Source organism: Apis cerana, linkage group LG3 (assembly GCF_029169275.1).
Source record: "Apis cerana isolate GH-2021 linkage group LG3, AcerK_1.0, whole genome shotgun sequence".
NCBI lineage: Eukaryota > Metazoa > Arthropoda > Insecta > Hymenoptera > Apidae > Apis > Apis cerana.
Genome location: NC_083854.1, coordinates 10000001 through 10017225, shown reverse-complemented (window position 1 = coordinate 10017225; position 17225 = coordinate 10000001). Strand labels below are relative to the sequence as shown.

At 24.7% G+C, this 17225-nt stretch overlaps 4 protein-coding genes across 9 annotated transcripts in view; 1 reads left to right on the top strand and 3 right to left on the bottom strand.

The window, feature by feature from the left end:
- Positions 1-58: 58 nt before the first annotated feature.
- On the bottom strand, positions 59-268 carry LOC107998208 (uncharacterized). The gene has a single exon (XM_062072801.1). The coding sequence runs from the start codon at positions 266-268 to the stop codon at positions 80-82; it is 189 nt and encodes a 62-aa protein (XP_061928785.1). The 3' UTR covers positions 59-79.
- Positions 269-1872: 1604 nt separating this feature from the next.
- Positions 1873-7182, top strand: LOC107998206 (prolyl endopeptidase). Its single transcript, XM_017057362.3, has 13 exons — positions 1873-2036; positions 2110-2223; positions 2494-2717; positions 2777-2964; positions 3052-3277; positions 3416-3575; positions 3652-3852; positions 3965-4147; positions 4256-4369; positions 4431-4579; positions 4652-4864; positions 4964-5288; positions 5368-7182. The coding sequence occupies exons 1-13, from the start codon at positions 1902-1904 to the stop codon at positions 5431-5433; spliced, it is 2298 nt and encodes a 765-aa protein (XP_016912851.1). The 5' UTR covers positions 1873-1901; the 3' UTR covers positions 5434-7182.
- Positions 5998-12744, bottom strand: LOC107998163 (phospholipase ABHD3). Of its 2 annotated transcripts, none has more exons than XM_017057266.3 (7): positions 11151-12744; positions 8613-8782; positions 8187-8397; positions 7901-8013; positions 7518-7755; positions 7251-7416; positions 5998-7117 (listed from the first exon to the last, which is right to left on the bottom strand). In XM_017057266.3, the coding sequence occupies exons 1-7, from the start codon at positions 11250-11252 to the stop codon at positions 6936-6938; spliced, it is 1182 nt and encodes a 393-aa protein (XP_016912755.2). In that variant the 5' UTR covers positions 11253-12744; the 3' UTR covers positions 5998-6935. The 2 variants fall into 2 exon arrangements, with proteins under 2 accessions (XP_016912755.2, XP_016912756.2); XM_017057267.3 differs by lacking the exon at positions 11151-12744 and adding an exon at positions 10021-10171.
- A 1239-nt stretch (positions 12745-13983) lies between these two features.
- Positions 13984-17225, bottom strand: part of LOC107998162 (protein artichoke) — a 10079-nt gene continuing 6837 nt past the window's right edge. For all 5 annotated transcript variants that reach the window (XM_017057265.3, XM_062072791.1, XM_062072790.1 and 2 more), the window contains exon 3: positions 13984-17225. This exon is cut by the window's right edge and continues 351 nt beyond it. In XM_017057265.3, coding sequence (XP_016912754.2) covers positions 15938-17225 — 1288 coding nt within the window. In that variant the 3' untranslated portion in view covers positions 13984-15937.

The following is a 17225-nucleotide window of genomic DNA, read 5'->3' as shown; positions in this document are numbered from 1 at the left end:
GTGAAGATTTTTATACCGCTGTATATATAGCAAGATCAGCCTTGATAGCGGTTAATATTTCTGTCTATAGATAGCAGGTCTACTGACAATACTTTTTTGAAAAGTTTGACTGACTGGCAGTTATAGAAATCAAATAATCGTGAAGAGTAATTGTTTGATGCAACCACTTCCACGTTTGATCCAGGGAGTTAATACGGTATCGGATACCTAAACAATCTCGGCAATCCTTTTGCATTCCTTCGTGTACTGAGAGATTGAAAAGAAACATTCAAATTACCCACAACAAACGATGTAGAGCGACCTCTTCCTATCGCTGCGTAAATTATGCCAAAGAGTAGCTTGTTCTTTTTATAAGGTTATATTATTTGAAAACGAAACATACACAAGAACAAATGTGTGCCAAAATTCACTAATGCACTCGTCAATTCACAATGAATACTTTAGCATTGGATTTTGATGTTATATAAACTCAGTCTAGTTGAATAAAGCAGAGGGGGGTCTTTAAACACATGCAAAGAGGTTATCTAAGTTCACAGCACAAAGTACAGCTGATCTGTTCATGATAATGCAACGCAACTTTCTGTGAATTTTCTTCGTCTGATCGACCCTCCCACAGAGACCCGTAAATAGATTTTTATAATTATTTTTTTTAATTTTATAATAAATTTGAATACCTATTGAAAATATTTAAACGAAATATATGTAATTTTTCATAAATTTTTTACTTAAAATATTCTATGTATGTATGAATTTTGTGTATATAAAATTTTACATTATTTAATTATTATATATTTATTTAATTATATATATATGTATGTAAATTTTTTCTTTAATATAAAGTAAAAATTAAAAAGTCAAAATTAATGCTTAATAAAATTAAATTTTTAATTTATTTAAAAAAATAAATTGAAAAATAATATTATTTGTAAAATATATATTTTTTAATAATTGTAAATAATAAATGTAAATAGAAAATAAAATTTTATATTTTTTATATATGATACTGTATTTTATATTTATGCTCAATTACATGTAAACATGTATACTATGAGAGGAGGTAATTAAGGCCAATTGATAAGAATATATCCCCTACTCTTTCACATCATATATATCGTTACTATTGCATTTATAATTATATTGACATGACATTTTTAATTACTGTGATAAATTTTTCATTCTGAATACTCACTTAACCTCCTTTATGTCAACTTTTTAACATTATAAATTTTATCTAACTGTTCTTGGTAAAATAAAAATTAATGATAATTTAATTTTGGCTAAAAAGTTTCATATGTAAACTATATTCATATTATTGTTATATTCTTACAAAGAATGAGATAAGATTTGAAATTTTTGAACAAAACAGATACAGCACTTTATACATAATATATTGCTATATTTAAATGTGAGACACTGTCAAATTTATTAGAAATATAATAAAAATATTTTATATATATGTATATATATGTAAATATATATATGTAAATATATATATACATATACATATATATATATGTATATATATATTAATAATATATAATTTTATAATATGTATAAATATATTAATATTTTGATATAATGTTAAATAACATAAGATATAAGATAGAAAAATATTTATAATATATTTATAATTAAAATATTTATAATATAAATATTTATAATAAAATAAAATAAATAAAATTTATTTATAATAAATGAATATATTATTAAGAATAAATATAAGCTCATTATCAAAAATAATAATTTTTATACAATTTATTTATATAAATAATAAAAAATAAAAATTATAATTTTTTATTTATTATAATATTATATGTAAGATGTCAGAAAAGTATATTTTAGTATAATATTATATTATAAAGTTATATTTTTGTATATATTACGTGTAAAAAATTCATATCATGGCTCTATTTGTAATTGTTGATATGTTTGCAAATTCATATAAAATTCAAACTAAATTTTATAAGAATTTGTTCAAATTCGCAGTTAGTAAGCACTCTCAATTTGTTCGGGCATTGGCTTTTTCGACTGTGAAAGTAAAGTTTTTTATTAATACAATTGTTTATAAATAATATCACCATAATTTCAATTACATTTTCAAAAATCTAGGTGTTTGATCCTACGGTACAAAAACGTATAAATATAAATAAAAAAATGGAAAAATTACAATACCCTGAGGCATATCGCGATGAAAGTATTATCGATAATTATCATGGTATTGAGGTTAGAATAATAGATAAATTTTTTCAATAAAATATTTTTAAATATATAATAATATTTCATATGTAATAATATTTTTTTAATAATAAAAAAAGCTTATTTTTATAAACCAATATTAATATAAAATTAAAATAAATTAATATTTTAATTTTTTTTTATATAAAATTAAATTAATATAAAAAGTATTTTTATTTAATAATCAAATTTAAAACAAACTTAAAATAGGAATTACAAGTAAAATAATTTATAAGATTTTATAACTATTTTTATTAGGTTCAAGATCCATATAGATGGTTAGAAGATCCTGATTCTGAAAAAACTAAAGCATTTGTTGATGCTCAAAATTCTATCACTACACCATATTTAACTTCATGCAAGGCACGTCAAGATATTCATGATCGATTAAAACAATTATGGGATTTTCCAAAATATTCATGTCCTGCTAGATATGGAAATAAATATTATTTCTATAAAAATACTGGCTTACAAAACCAAAGGTAATAATAAATATTAATTTATATTTGATATTATTAAGCATAAGTATTATCTTTTCCAGTGTTCTTTATGTACAAGATACATTGGATAGTGAACCTAGAGTATTTTTAGATCCAAATACTTTATCAGAAGATGGAACCATTGCAATTACTATCAGTAAATTTAGTGAAGATGGTAGCATATATGCGTTTGGTTTATCTGCTAGTGGATCTGACTGGTGTACCATTCATTTTATGAATACAGAAACTGGTACAATTTGCATTTTTTGATTGTAAAAGAATGTATTTTACTTTATATATTTATTATTTTATTATTTAAATAATATATAATATATAGGTGAAAAATATCCAGAAATTTTAGAAAAAGTTAAATTTTCTCCAATAACATGGACACATGACAATTGTGGAATCTTTTATGGTTGTTATCCAGACCAAAAAGGTAAAACTGATGGTTCAGAAACAGAAGGTAATCGAGATCAAAAACTGTGTTACCATATTATTGGTACACCTCAGTCAGAAGATATTATAGTAGTTGAATTTCCTGAAGAACCTTTATGGAGGATGTGAGTGATTCATTATGTATGTGTTTTAATAAAAATTGATTATAATGATAATATAGATGAAATTATATTGAGTATTTTATAAAGATACTTTTAATTGAATATAATCTAATACATTTGTTATATATATTTTCATATTAGAGGTGCACAAGTTTCTGATTGTGGAAAATGGTTAATTGTCACACCTGTAAAAGATTGTAGAGATAATTTAGTTTATTTTACGGAATTAAAGCCAGAGATGAAAATAAGGGAAAAATTACACTTAACTCAAGTAGTTGATAAACTTGAAGCTGATTATGAAGTTAGTTATATACAATATAAATATATAAGTTTATAATAATTTTTTTTTTACTATTTATCTTTTTTTTTTTAATTAGTATGTAACAAATGATGATACAAAGGCAATATTTCGGACTAACAAAAACGCGCCAAATTATAAATTAATAGCTATAGATTTATTGGACTATAAACAAGAAAAGTGGGTTGATCTTTTACCAGAACATCCTGATAATGTATTAGATTGGGCATGTGCAGTTGATGGTGATAAATTTGTAGCTTGTTATATTGAACATGTTAAGGTATTGAGCTTTCAAATATAGAAATAATATAATAATTTACAAATTACAAATAAAAATAATTTACAAATAAAAATAGAATTAAAATATTAATAATGTTATATGTTCATTTTAGAACATTTTACAATTACATAGCTTAAAAAGCGGCGATATACTTAGAACATTTCCTCTTGATGTTGGTACAATAGTTAATTTTGCAGGACAAAAAAAATATTCTGAAATATTTTATCAATTTAAATCATTTTTAATTCCTGGTATTATATATAAAGTTGATTTGAAAAATGAAGAAGAACCACAAGTTAGTGTTTGTTTCATAAATAATATTATATTCAAATATAAATATAATATAATATTTAAAAAAATGAAAATAAATTATATATATATATAAATGTAGATATTTTTTTAGGTATTAAGAGAGATTAAAGTAAAAAACTTTGATCCCAGTTTGTATAAAACTAGTCAGATATTCTATACAAGTAAAGATGGTACAAAAATTCCAATGTTTATAGTAATGAAACATGTAAGTATTTTTAATAATTTATTATATTTATAATAAAATATAATAAATTTTTATTATACAGGATGCAGTTTTGGATGGTTCCATGCCGGCTTTATTATATGGTTATGGAGGCTTTAATGTGAGCATTCAACCGACATTTAGCGTTACAAAGCTGGTTTTTGTTCAGCATTTAAATGGAGTACTTGCTGTGGCAAATATTCGTGGTGGCGGGTACATCGTGCAAACATTAATGTAATAAATATGATTCTATATAAAATTTTATAAAATTTTATAAAATTTCAGAGAATATGGAGAAAAATGGCATAATGGTGGACGATTCTTTAATAAACAGAATGTATTTGATGATTTTCAAACTGCTGCTGAATATTTAATTGAAAACGGTTATACTACTTCTTCAAAATTAAGTATTTTAGGTGCCAGTAATGGTGGTTTATTAATTGCTGCATGCATAAATCAAAGACCTGATCTTTTTGGTGCTGCAATTGCTCAAGTTGGGTAAGTTAAATTGTAATTATTAAATTTTATTACTAAATTTAAATTATTTAAATTTTTTGACTTTTTTTTTTTTACATATATTTTACGTTTATTGTATAGAGTAATGGATATGTTACGTTTCCATAAATTTACTATTGGTGTTGCTTGGGTATCTGATTATGGTAGTTCAGATGACTCGAAACATTTTGAAAATCTTATAAAATATTCCCCATTACATAATGTAAGAGTTCCAGAAAATGGACAATATCCTGCAACATTATTGTTGACTGCCGATCACGATGATCGGGTAGTACCATTACATAGTCTAAAACTTATCGCTACTCTACAGTATACATTAGGAAAATTACCGCAACAAATGAATCCCTTATTAATTAAAATAGAGACTAAAGCTGGACATGGTGGTGGAAAACCAACCATGAAAGTGGTTAGTATATTTATTAATATTAATTAATTTGTACTATACATATAATTTTCATGTTATTATAAAATATTTTTTATTTTAGATTGAAGAAAGTACAGATATTTTAGCATTTATTGTGAAATCATTGGATTTAGAATTCAAATTATAACATATATTAAGAATATTAACATTCTTACATTTGATACTATGCATAAGTCTTTTAATATAATTCATAAACTTTTTTTTTTGTATTTTGTCCTGCTTCAATCATTATCTTTAATTTATGTTGAATATACACGCATAATATCATTAACATGTCAAATAGAGAAAAAACGGAAAAAACTATTTTATTTTTAATATTAAAAAGCAGGATTATTTTTAATATTTATAATTGGAAAACTATTTTCACATTATTATTATATATATTATGAAATACAGAAGAATGTTTTTTAGTAAATTATTTTATAAAAAAAATTTTTATTCTATGAAATAAAAAATTTATGTAATTTACTATAATCTATTTTTCAAGATATATAAAAAATTTAAACTATGTTTTTCAATTTATTCTATTGTCTTTTAAAATTCAATAATTATGTGAATATCTAATTATGTAGATTTTTTTATTAAATATTAAATAATTAAATAACAAAAATAAATAATTTTTTATTATTAACATTTTATTATTAATATTAAAAAAATTTAAAAGGAAAATATTTTGAAATACCACAGTACATTTTTCTTTGCAATATTTTATTACAATATATTATTACAATATATTATTTATGTATAAAGTTTATAACAGAAACTATATATAAAATTTAACAATATGTATATTTTTGCTTTTAATATCACAATTAATATGAAATTTTTAAATGTGATGTTATTTTTATTTTTTAAAAATTAATAATTTATTAATAAAATTTCGATATTTTTAAAACATTTAGGAACTTTAGGATTACAAAATTTTCTTTTTTACAATTTTGTTTTCGTAGATTTATGTTTCATAAAATTACATTTCAAATGATATAAAGTTTTTATAATTTGAAGCAAAATTTGCATACAATATAAATGAATGAAACTAAATTTTTTTATTTTAATTTGAATATTCATTTAATAATAAAAACTTATAATATTAAAAATAAATATAATATATTTTATTTCTACATATTTTATAATATTCATGTGTAAAAAATTATATCTATATTATAAATATCAATGTCCCAAAGGTAATTATTGAACAATTTTTAATATAAAAGCGATGTGAAAATTTGATATTTCTTAATACTAAAAAATCACATATGTGCAATACCCTGAACACGATTAATTGAAGACTGGATGTAATAAAAGCTATATATATAAAAAAACTTTTTCATTAGATATTACTTATTGATAAAATATATAAAAATTAATTTTTCTACATATACTAAATTCTGATATCTTTTATATAATAATATTTTAATAAATAAAAATATTATTTATTAACGTAAAAGAAAGTTTTATATCATAAAAGATGAGTCAGTTTCATCATAATATAACATATTTTACTTATACCCTTTTCCATGCCCAATCTTCAATTATGGCACGTGATAATTTTTATACAATACTCGAATGTAAACGAAATATTTGATATTGATATTTGTGAATGTATTTGATATTTAGTTTATAAGTTCGTCACAATAATTGATGGTCTAAATTAGTAGTGAATAGGGCGGTAAAAAACTGTGAAAATAATTTACCCATATATTGTTCTTCTTTTACTGGCCACATACCCTCCATGAAACCAATATGCCCGCCACGAGATGTTACAACAACAGCTATTTTTTTAGTTTGTGATATTTCCTTCAATGGTATGGCTAAACAACATTGATAAGAATTATCAATATGTATTAATAAAATTATCTCAAATAATCACAAATAATTATTTCAAGTAATTCATTTTAAAAATAAGCATAACTAATACAGTCGGTCATACATTGATTAAGTTACCTTGAACTGGTTGAAATGGATCGTCCGCAGCACTAAGACACAATAATGGTACGTCAATCAAATGTAATTTGTCATGTATAGTTGCGTTGGAATAATAATCCTCTACATCTTTATAGCCGAATTGTTTCACCGTAAATTGTGAATCAAACTCTCTTACAGTTTGACTCTAAATAAGCGAGGAGAAATATTTTTACATATAATTATATATATATTCATATTTTTTTTTTAAATAATTTGATAGTTTGATAAAAGTAATCAAAATCTTACTTTAAGAAGAGAATCAATGTCAACATCGAACATTCCACTTTCCGAAGAATAATGCAAGCGTTTTACTTGTTGCCGAAGTGAAAAGGCTAAATATTTATTTAAAATCAAGTTAAAATAATTCTCTTCTGTGCTCTTTGTCGCGGCAAATACGTTCCATGGTACAGAAATCAAGAAGCATCCTTTCAATTTATTTTTAGCTATTTTTCCTTGTCGTGCTAAATAATTGCCTAAAATTAATCTAAAAAAATATATACATAATAAAGAATATTATTATGATAATATAATACATACCATATATTGATTATATTTTTCGTAGTTTTTTTAATAAATAATTTATGTGTATGATTTATTTAATTTTATGTTAAAAAAGATTTTCTTATTACCCTCCCATTGAGATTCCCGTTGCTCCAAGAAGTACATTGGGATGAATCTTCTTTACATAATCAACAACTTCTGTTAAATCGTCACTATTTGCAGCACAATATGTTCGTGGAGTCTGAAATTTTATATAATTATCTGACTAAATTTCTATTCCAAATCTTTCAGAGTTTTTTCATATGTTTTTTTTTATTTCTATGTATATTTCCCTATAAACGATGACAATGATCTTGCAACTTAATGAGATCATAACTTGCCATTAAAAGGTCAGAAGATTAAGTATTGCTTTACCTTCAATTCTACGCCTCCTAACCCTCTATTATTGAAGATTACGCATCGTATCCCAACTTTTTTCGCGGAGGAGACAAGGCACTTAATATATTCCGCTTGACTTGCACCAGTGAGTCCTGGCAAAATAATCACAATTGGCGAAACAGCAGAACATCCTTCTTCTGCCCAATCCAAAGCCACTTCACCTCCATCTGACAAGGTCAGAATCTCTCTGCGTTACGATCGATTAATTAAATTAAAACGAATCTAAGATAATTAAAATTTAATTATGCTTATTAATATTTTCTTATATCATATTTTTAATTTAAAATTTTTTTAAAAATTATCGATGACGCATGAATTTATATATCATGCAAAAAATGAATCAGAAAAAATATCAATGACGCATAAGTTCCATCGACAAATATTAAAAGTAAACTTACCAACCTGCGATAATGAATTGGTGGCAAGATTCGAGATCTAAGAATGCTGGCTATAATTGTCTGTGCCCTTGATTCGAAACACCATAAGGTTGGCCAAAATTTATTCCTCACCAGAGGTACATGTTCTTCTAGAAACTCTCGGAATGGTCCATTTGCGCATACCAGCATCGGTGTCTGAAAATCATATAGAAAGATCTTTAATTTTTAATCAATTTATTAGTGTAATAAACGGGCTAATGAACAAACATTGAAATTGAACAGTTGTAGAGAATTAAGAGGATATCAAAATTCAAATAACGTATTTATTTATAATTAACTTTCAATTTTTATAATATTTTTCTTCTATAAATTCTGAGTTCTATTTGATGCATCCGATTTTAATAAATATGATTTAATTAATATTTATATGTCATAATTATTGTAACGAGTTACTTGTAATGAATAATTGTAAATTATTTCTCTTTTTCTTCTTTTCTCTCATATTTAAATTCATATTAATTATTTCACAATAATTCGTGATATAAAAATATATTTTTTAAAAATCCATTAAAATAAATATACCATTCTATTTTTATTTTAATGTCTTCTATTTTTTTCTATTTAATTTTTATGTAATATTTAATGTTTAAAAAGTTATGTGTTCTGTTAATTAAATATTTTCTAACTATTATTAAAATAAATTAAAAAGAATGGAAATATCTTAAAAAAGTTTCTTTAACTATTTATGCGAAACAATTAATAATATTTTAAGTTTGAATTAAAACTTGAATTTAAACTTTTTTCTGTCTATTGAATATTATTTAAGAAACTCAAATGATATTTATATATAATTTAATAATTTGTTAATCATTAAAATATTTGTTAATATATATAACAATTATAAAAGTAAGAAAAAATATAAATGTTCGTTACATGTATTTGCAAGGCTCAATATAATGTCCGTAGACGAGCATAATGTTTCTGTAATTGGTTGCTAAATCGGTCTATTCTATGCCATTCATTGAACTTAGCATTAAAAAATAAAGATGAAAAAATGAAAAAAAATTATCATATTTAATACTTAAAATGCTTTTCAAATGCAAATATTTTACTGAATAGTTCATTATCGATAATTTTGTAATTAAAAAAACAAAATATTAATTATATATAATTTTTGTCTTCTTTTTATTTTTTGTGAAATTATATCTTTTATATATTTTTTACTTTTCTATACACAATATACATTATATTGTGTATAGAATTAATTTTTTATATTTATATTAATTTCGAATGGAAGTGAATTAAATATTATTTATTTTTGTATTTATTTAAAAAAAATTCATTTATTTAAAAAAAATCATATAATGTAAAGTTATTATTTATTATTATTATAACACTATATTATTTTTTATTTACTAAAAGTACGATATCACCTGTTCCGGTGTGCGTACATTGCGCGTCGTACACTATACGTGCACAATTGGTCGGGGCAAGTGCCTCGGAGTTTTAAGGTCAAATTAATAGATCGTACATCTCCTCGTGACTCGTACGAACTACGAAGGGTCGTGTGAGAGTTCGAAGTATATGTATTCGTATCACGGAAATCCTGATAATATATCGGCCCGATATATTATTAATACGATAGTAAAAATTTTTTTCGACTTTGGATACCTTTAAATCAAGATAGATCGATCAAATATAGATATAATTATTATACGCTTTAATATATCGAAAAAAATTATTTTTTAATCTATTTAATGATCTTAACATGAAATGATAAATAATAAAAAATATTTAAAATCTAATCTAAAATCTTATAAGATATTAAAACTGATCATATTAATGATATTATTATATTATTCATTTTTGTAGTTTTGTTTTATAATTTATAATATCTTTATTTATAAATAAATTTTTTTATGAAGATTATTATTAAAACTACATTATTAATTAAATAATAATTGTAACGTAAAATCAAATAATAAATATAAATATATCTTTATATTAAATTTGATTATCAATGATCCAGTTGTGTGATTTTAATTAAATCTTTTTTTTATTATAGTCATACTTGAAAGATTCGTAATTCTAAACTAAATGCGATGATTGAATTTAATGAAAGTTAAAAACTCATGAATAGCTTTATTAGCTATTGTTACGTATAATTTGATTTGAAATTAAAATGTACGTTACGTGGGAATCTATCAATATTATAAATATCAATTTATTTCACATTTTTCAGTTCAAAAATTATTTATAAACATAATATTTTTTTTAAAGTAAAATAAATAGTGTGTGTCATTTTTTAACGTTAAAATCAATATATAATTACATCATTAAGTTATTTTATTACGAAAAAATATTATCAATATCAATTTCATAAAATATTTGAAACAATAATATGACGTGTTTAATTTTAATTTTAATTTTTTTTTATAAATTATGATTTCTTATTTATTTATTGCTTTCAGAAATAACTGTAATTATGAATTTATTAACAATAAAATTCATAAAAAATAATTAGATGAAAAAAGAATAATCGTGTAAGCACTTAAGTACTTACTTTAACTACTTCAAAAAGATAGTAGATACAGAATCCAACGCCCAGCAGCGCCCCGTAGTAGACAACCGGAATGTCGAGAAGTGGTTCAAATATACTTAACATCGTGTACTCTATCGATACGTCCGACAGACTGCTGACAGAGGCAGCGTCAGGCAATATCACTGATCAGGAGACCACTGACTAGTACTGATAATCTTTACTTGCTGAATGCCGGTACCTACACAACCGATGGCTAAGCATTGAGACAGACTCGCGCGACTGCGCGGATGATGTTTAAATAATTGGATGGCCAACTAGCTTACTAGACAGCCAACCAATACCACAAACCCATGCACCGACTATACGACATAGATATATAGATCGAGATTCAGTCACGTGCACACCAATGGATCCGATCCCACACTCATGAAGTAACTCGTCACGTCATTTTGTACGTATACACGTCCAGAAATATGGGAGTCGTGTGCAAAGTATGTAACGAGGAATTATATAATACGATCATTTGAACTTTTATATTATCACTATCAATGAAAGTGAATTCTGCACATTTTACATATCAATTGATAGGTTAAACTTAATTAATATAATAGTATGTAAACAATTTTTTTTAAATTATTTATAATTATAATATTGCAATTTATTGTTTTATCATTTCATGTTAATGAGATATTAAGAAACGTAGTTTTTTTATTCAATTCGATTATATCTACATTTTAATCAAAGTTCTATCATGATTTTATATGAAACAATTTCGATGCAAACATAATAATTCTTTCTATATATGTAACAAATATGTGACTGGAAGCCGCAATATTTCACTCGTATTAGTGTTTATAAATATAATCTACATGTCGTTTATGTATGTCACATCGTTTATTTTCAATAAATCGTACCTATTTTATAGTATAAGAATTATAATTTGGAAATTATTCTCTATTTAAACTTTAATTAATTTAATCATATTCATTTATTTTTATTATTTATTATTTATTTTGTATATTTTATTTTTTTTACTACTACTAGAATTTAGAATAGAATAGAATAAAAACTTAATTAATTAATTACAGTATGTTTATTTTAATTATATAATTTTTTTTTAGATTTCTTAGTTATAATATTGAAAATTATATGCCAATATTATAATACTCGCATTTTATTGCTTCAAATATATTATATAATAAATGTAATAATGTATATATCTAATAAAATATGTAATACTTTATTTCTTTAATCAAAACACATAAATATAGAATATAGATCTACTAATTGTGGTTAATGATATAGCTGTAATAATTATGTATATTATTCATATTATAATTTCAGGTTAAATTAAATTTATTTATATTTATTCTAAAAAAAAGCATTTCATGAAAATAGAATTCAGAATATAATAACAAATAATTAATAAGAGAATAAAACAATCAATAATTAAAGAAAATTAAAAATTAAATATATACATTTAAAGATTAGAAAAAATTATTATAAAAGATTTTTCATTTATTGTGTGATAAAATATTATCATTATGACCGATTAGAGAAATAAGAAATAATGCTTATAATATTGCAAACATGAGAGAAATAAAAGTGCAATAAAGATATGATCAATTTGTGAATAATTTAATTAATTTCTATGCAATAATTCATTATGTAAGTTTATATACCTGAATAATTATATTTCATAAAAATGATTAATTAATTATTCGATTTTGATTTTAAATATCACGGAAAAAAATAATATTTTAATGATCTGATAACTATTAATATAAATAAATATAAAATATCATACTTTAATTATCAAAAACAGTATGTAGTATGTAATTATATTATATAGAAAATCTTTAATCAATTAATTTTTATCAATCAATTGATAAATTATTTTTATTATTTAAAATTTTTAATATTATTGTATTTTTATATTTTTTAAATTAATATTAAGAGTTTATATTTTGACTTTTCAAAAAAAATATAAAAATATAAATTGTAAATTGTAAATATAAAATATATAAATTCATTTATAATTAAATTATAAATGAAAATTTAAGTTAATTTTCTATACTTATTTTTTTAACTTTTAATATCCATATATCAAATGTTAAAAAAATATATATTCATATATTTATCAAAAATACTTTTCAATATATCTAATTTTATAATTGATAGAAATATGTTTCAGTAATTTACTACTTATCTATATTGTATTATCATTAAGATATAATTCTTTTATATCACATATATCATAATCACAATTTAAATCATAACTTATTAGCAAAAAATAATATTACGAATTACGAAACGAAACGAAATAATATAATTTTTATCATAATAGAATCTATGTAGCGGAAATAACAGAAATTTTTTTAACAAATTTAATAATTTGAACAAAGAAATTGACAAAGATATATAGAATAAATAAAAACTGTAATATTTATTTTTTCTTTTCATTAAAAATTGCCATCTTTTTTTTATATATTTTAATAAGTATTATATTAAAAACATATGCAAGAAGCAAAATTTTTTTTTATTTTTTCTGTTTCAAAATTGTTTAAAAAATTCTAATGACGCTTAGGAATGTCAAATATAATTAGAGATAAAATAGGTTCATGACACATATATTATGTAAGTATGCATGATTGGATCAATTTATCATATCAATAATTATCAGGTAATTATAATAGTATCGATAAAAAGTTATTAAGATAAAAGATATCTAAATATTTGTCATAAATTTGAAATTATATTCAATTTTCAACAAAAAATAAATTATTAATTTAAATTATAATACTCTACGTAGTATATGTGATCAAATAGAAATAAAAAAAGAAAGACAATCATGTATCAAGAAATTGATTTCTTTATTAAATACAGTCTTATACATTTCATAAATATAGTGAAATCGTCTCGGCATCTGATTTTATTCATGTTTGTTTTTACGTGAACTCGTGATTAAAAATCTGATTTATATATTTATTGTTTTATAATTTAATACAATATATAAATTAGATTTAAATTGTCTCTGTTTTAAGAAAAGAAAAAATTAGGAATGAGAATCAAAGTTTTATAAGAGTATTCTATATTTATATATGAACACCGCCAGAGAACACTTCATGGTTCAAACAAGAATATAGCAAATAATTACAAAAGAAAAATATAGAAGAATACATAAACGAAAATCAACTTTAAAAGACAAATGTTTTCCGTCACGTGATATTAACTGCAAACTAGTAACAATTGAAAAACATAATATTATTCTTGACAGTTATAATCTAAAATAATCTAAATACGCTCAAATATTGAACTTAATAAATACTATACTATAAAGAACAACGAAAATGAAACTAATTGAAGCTAATATACTATTAACAATAATAATAAAAACAAATGATAAATCTTATGAAATCAATTGATCCTCAATTAATAGAATAAAACAGAATTAGATTAAATTATTACATTATTAATTATTATTTAATTATTAATACAAAAAAAAAGAATTTAAATCATAAACGACAAATTATAAGATTAAAAATTAAAAAATATAAGTGGCCTGTGTTCAACAAATCATGAATTATCTCAATTGATTAAAAAAATAATATGATCAATATCAATTTCAATTCAGTTGAAAGACAATAATTTGAACAACTGAATATTTTTCTAAATGAAAATAATATACCTGGCGATATCCATACTCATTTACGTAACATGCTCGCATATAATAACAGAAAAATAACAGAAAAATACAGAAAGTATTTATGAACATGCAAAAATCTTTCATTAATTATCCACGCAATTGCGCAAAGATAATTGACGATTTCATGTTATTCATCAATGCTTAAATAGAATCTATGTTCGATTTTAATGTAAAGATTAAACTTCTTCCAAGAATTTCCTCATTTTATCACAATCTTTTGTTATAATTTTTATCTATTAATTGATTCAACTCAATTTTCATCATTCATGTAAGACGCGAATAAAGTGTGAGAATTGATTCGATCGTCTTCGAGCGAATTTAATTAAAAACACGGCACTATTGTCATCGGAACAACGAATGGTCTTAGATTTCGACCATTAATTCTCGCATCAATGTGTGAAAAAAAAAGAAGCGTCTGTGAAACACAAAAGAGACTGGAAGTAAAAGGGTGATTGATAATTCGAGAACCTTCCATTGTTCCGACGATCGATAAATATTTTTTCTTTTATCACCCCTCGTTACATTAATCATCCCAACCGACATTAGACGTATTGCCCCGCTCTTCAACGAAATACAAGCACAACGTTCCAGCGTATAAATACGTTTTCCCTCAAATTATGGAAGGGTCGAAGTTGGTCGAAGATGGTCATCGTTCCCATCTAAAAGAATGATCGATCACCATCTTCTGATTTTACGAGGATGACGATGCTCGCACGAAATGCACAATACAATATCATACATAGATTCCATTCAAACAAAATGTAACGCGAGGTCAAGTTATCTCCGCGTATAAAAATTTTTCAACGTCTTGTCGTTTGATACATGCCTCTTACATGCGATACATCTTAATCCTATTGAAACCAGCTACAAAAATAAAGTCGTATGCCTCACAGAAGTAAAAGGGACGTTTTTTGGCTTCGTTCGGGGAATAGATAAGTCTTACTTAACAGCATGGCGCATAATTATATATGTACACGTGTAAATGTGTATAATTGCGTACGCCTTGCAGTTTCAAGATACGTTACAACTCGCTTCTTTGTCTGCTGTGTGTCTTCTCGTAAAAGAAATTCAGTATCGGATGTTGAAATTTGTTCGCTATGTATCATAAACTACGACCGCAATTCGACTCACGAACGTATTTTGCCCAAGTACGGGTGCGGGACAAGTCACCTTTTCTAGAAGGACGATCACCACTAGCGCGAGCTTGCTCAATCTGGCGATAAGTGTCGTCGTCGTAGGTACAGGACAGACTCTTTCTCAGTTTCGCCGCGCCGGTTTCGAAATTCGCCGGTTGACTGCCTACCAACACGTGTAGATCGTTCTTCACTTGCACAGCCCAGTCCCACATGTCAGTGATGAAGCAGTTGCATACGAACGGATTGCCCAGTAAGTTGACCGATAACAGACGTGAATTGAACTTGAAAACTCGCCGGTTGACAGTGGCCAGACTGTTGTTGCTCAGATCCAGATGCTCTAGCATGCGTAACTTTTTTAGACAGACTAGATTCTCTGTGCCGGAAATAGTGTTGCTGGATAGGTTTAATTGGGTCAAGTTTTTCGTCGTGGAAAAGAGATTTTCGTTCAGATGAGTCAGATTACAGTTGCTCAGGTCGAGGATTTCGAGATTGGACAATTGGGTCGGCAATAGGGGACCGTCCTCGGGTACTTCCAGAGAATTTCCACTGAGTTTGAGTTCGATGATGTCGGTAGTGATGCGATCACCGAACACCTTGGGATCAATCGGAGTCTTCAGATCGCAGTTGTTCAATTCTAGACTCTCCAATCGTGTCAGATTAGCGAATAATCCTTCTTCCAGCGTATGCAATTTGTTCCCGGATAAGATCAGTTTCTTCAGAAAAGTCATGTGAGCAAATGTGTTGTTTCCAACGTAACCAAGATTACAATAAGACATGTCCAGATATTCTAACGATTCTAGCGGGTTTAGCAAACTGACGAACGCGTCTGTCAGAGGATTATGCGAGATATCTAATTCTTCCAAATGTTTAAAAATGTGGAACGCGTTTGGCAGACGTTGCAGGCTGCATTTGCTCAGTGAAAGTTTATGAAGTTTTGGCAAATGACGGAGAACCACTGTCAAATCAGCGGCGAACATTGGATTACCACTCAAATTCAACACGCGCAATTTGCTAGCGTTTTTGAAAGCCTCTTCCGAAAGGCGATCTTGCAGATTGCAATTCGATAGATCCAACGATTGAAGGCTGTGCAAGTTGTGACCCAATGTATTTCCAACGTCCAAGTGCCACAATTCATTATCAGCAAGGACCAATTGTCTAAGGTATAAGTTTTGTGCGAAGGCATCGCCTGGCAGATTGGTGATGCCAGTTTTTCTGATGTTTAAATATTCTAATCGAACTAGAGGTGCTAATACA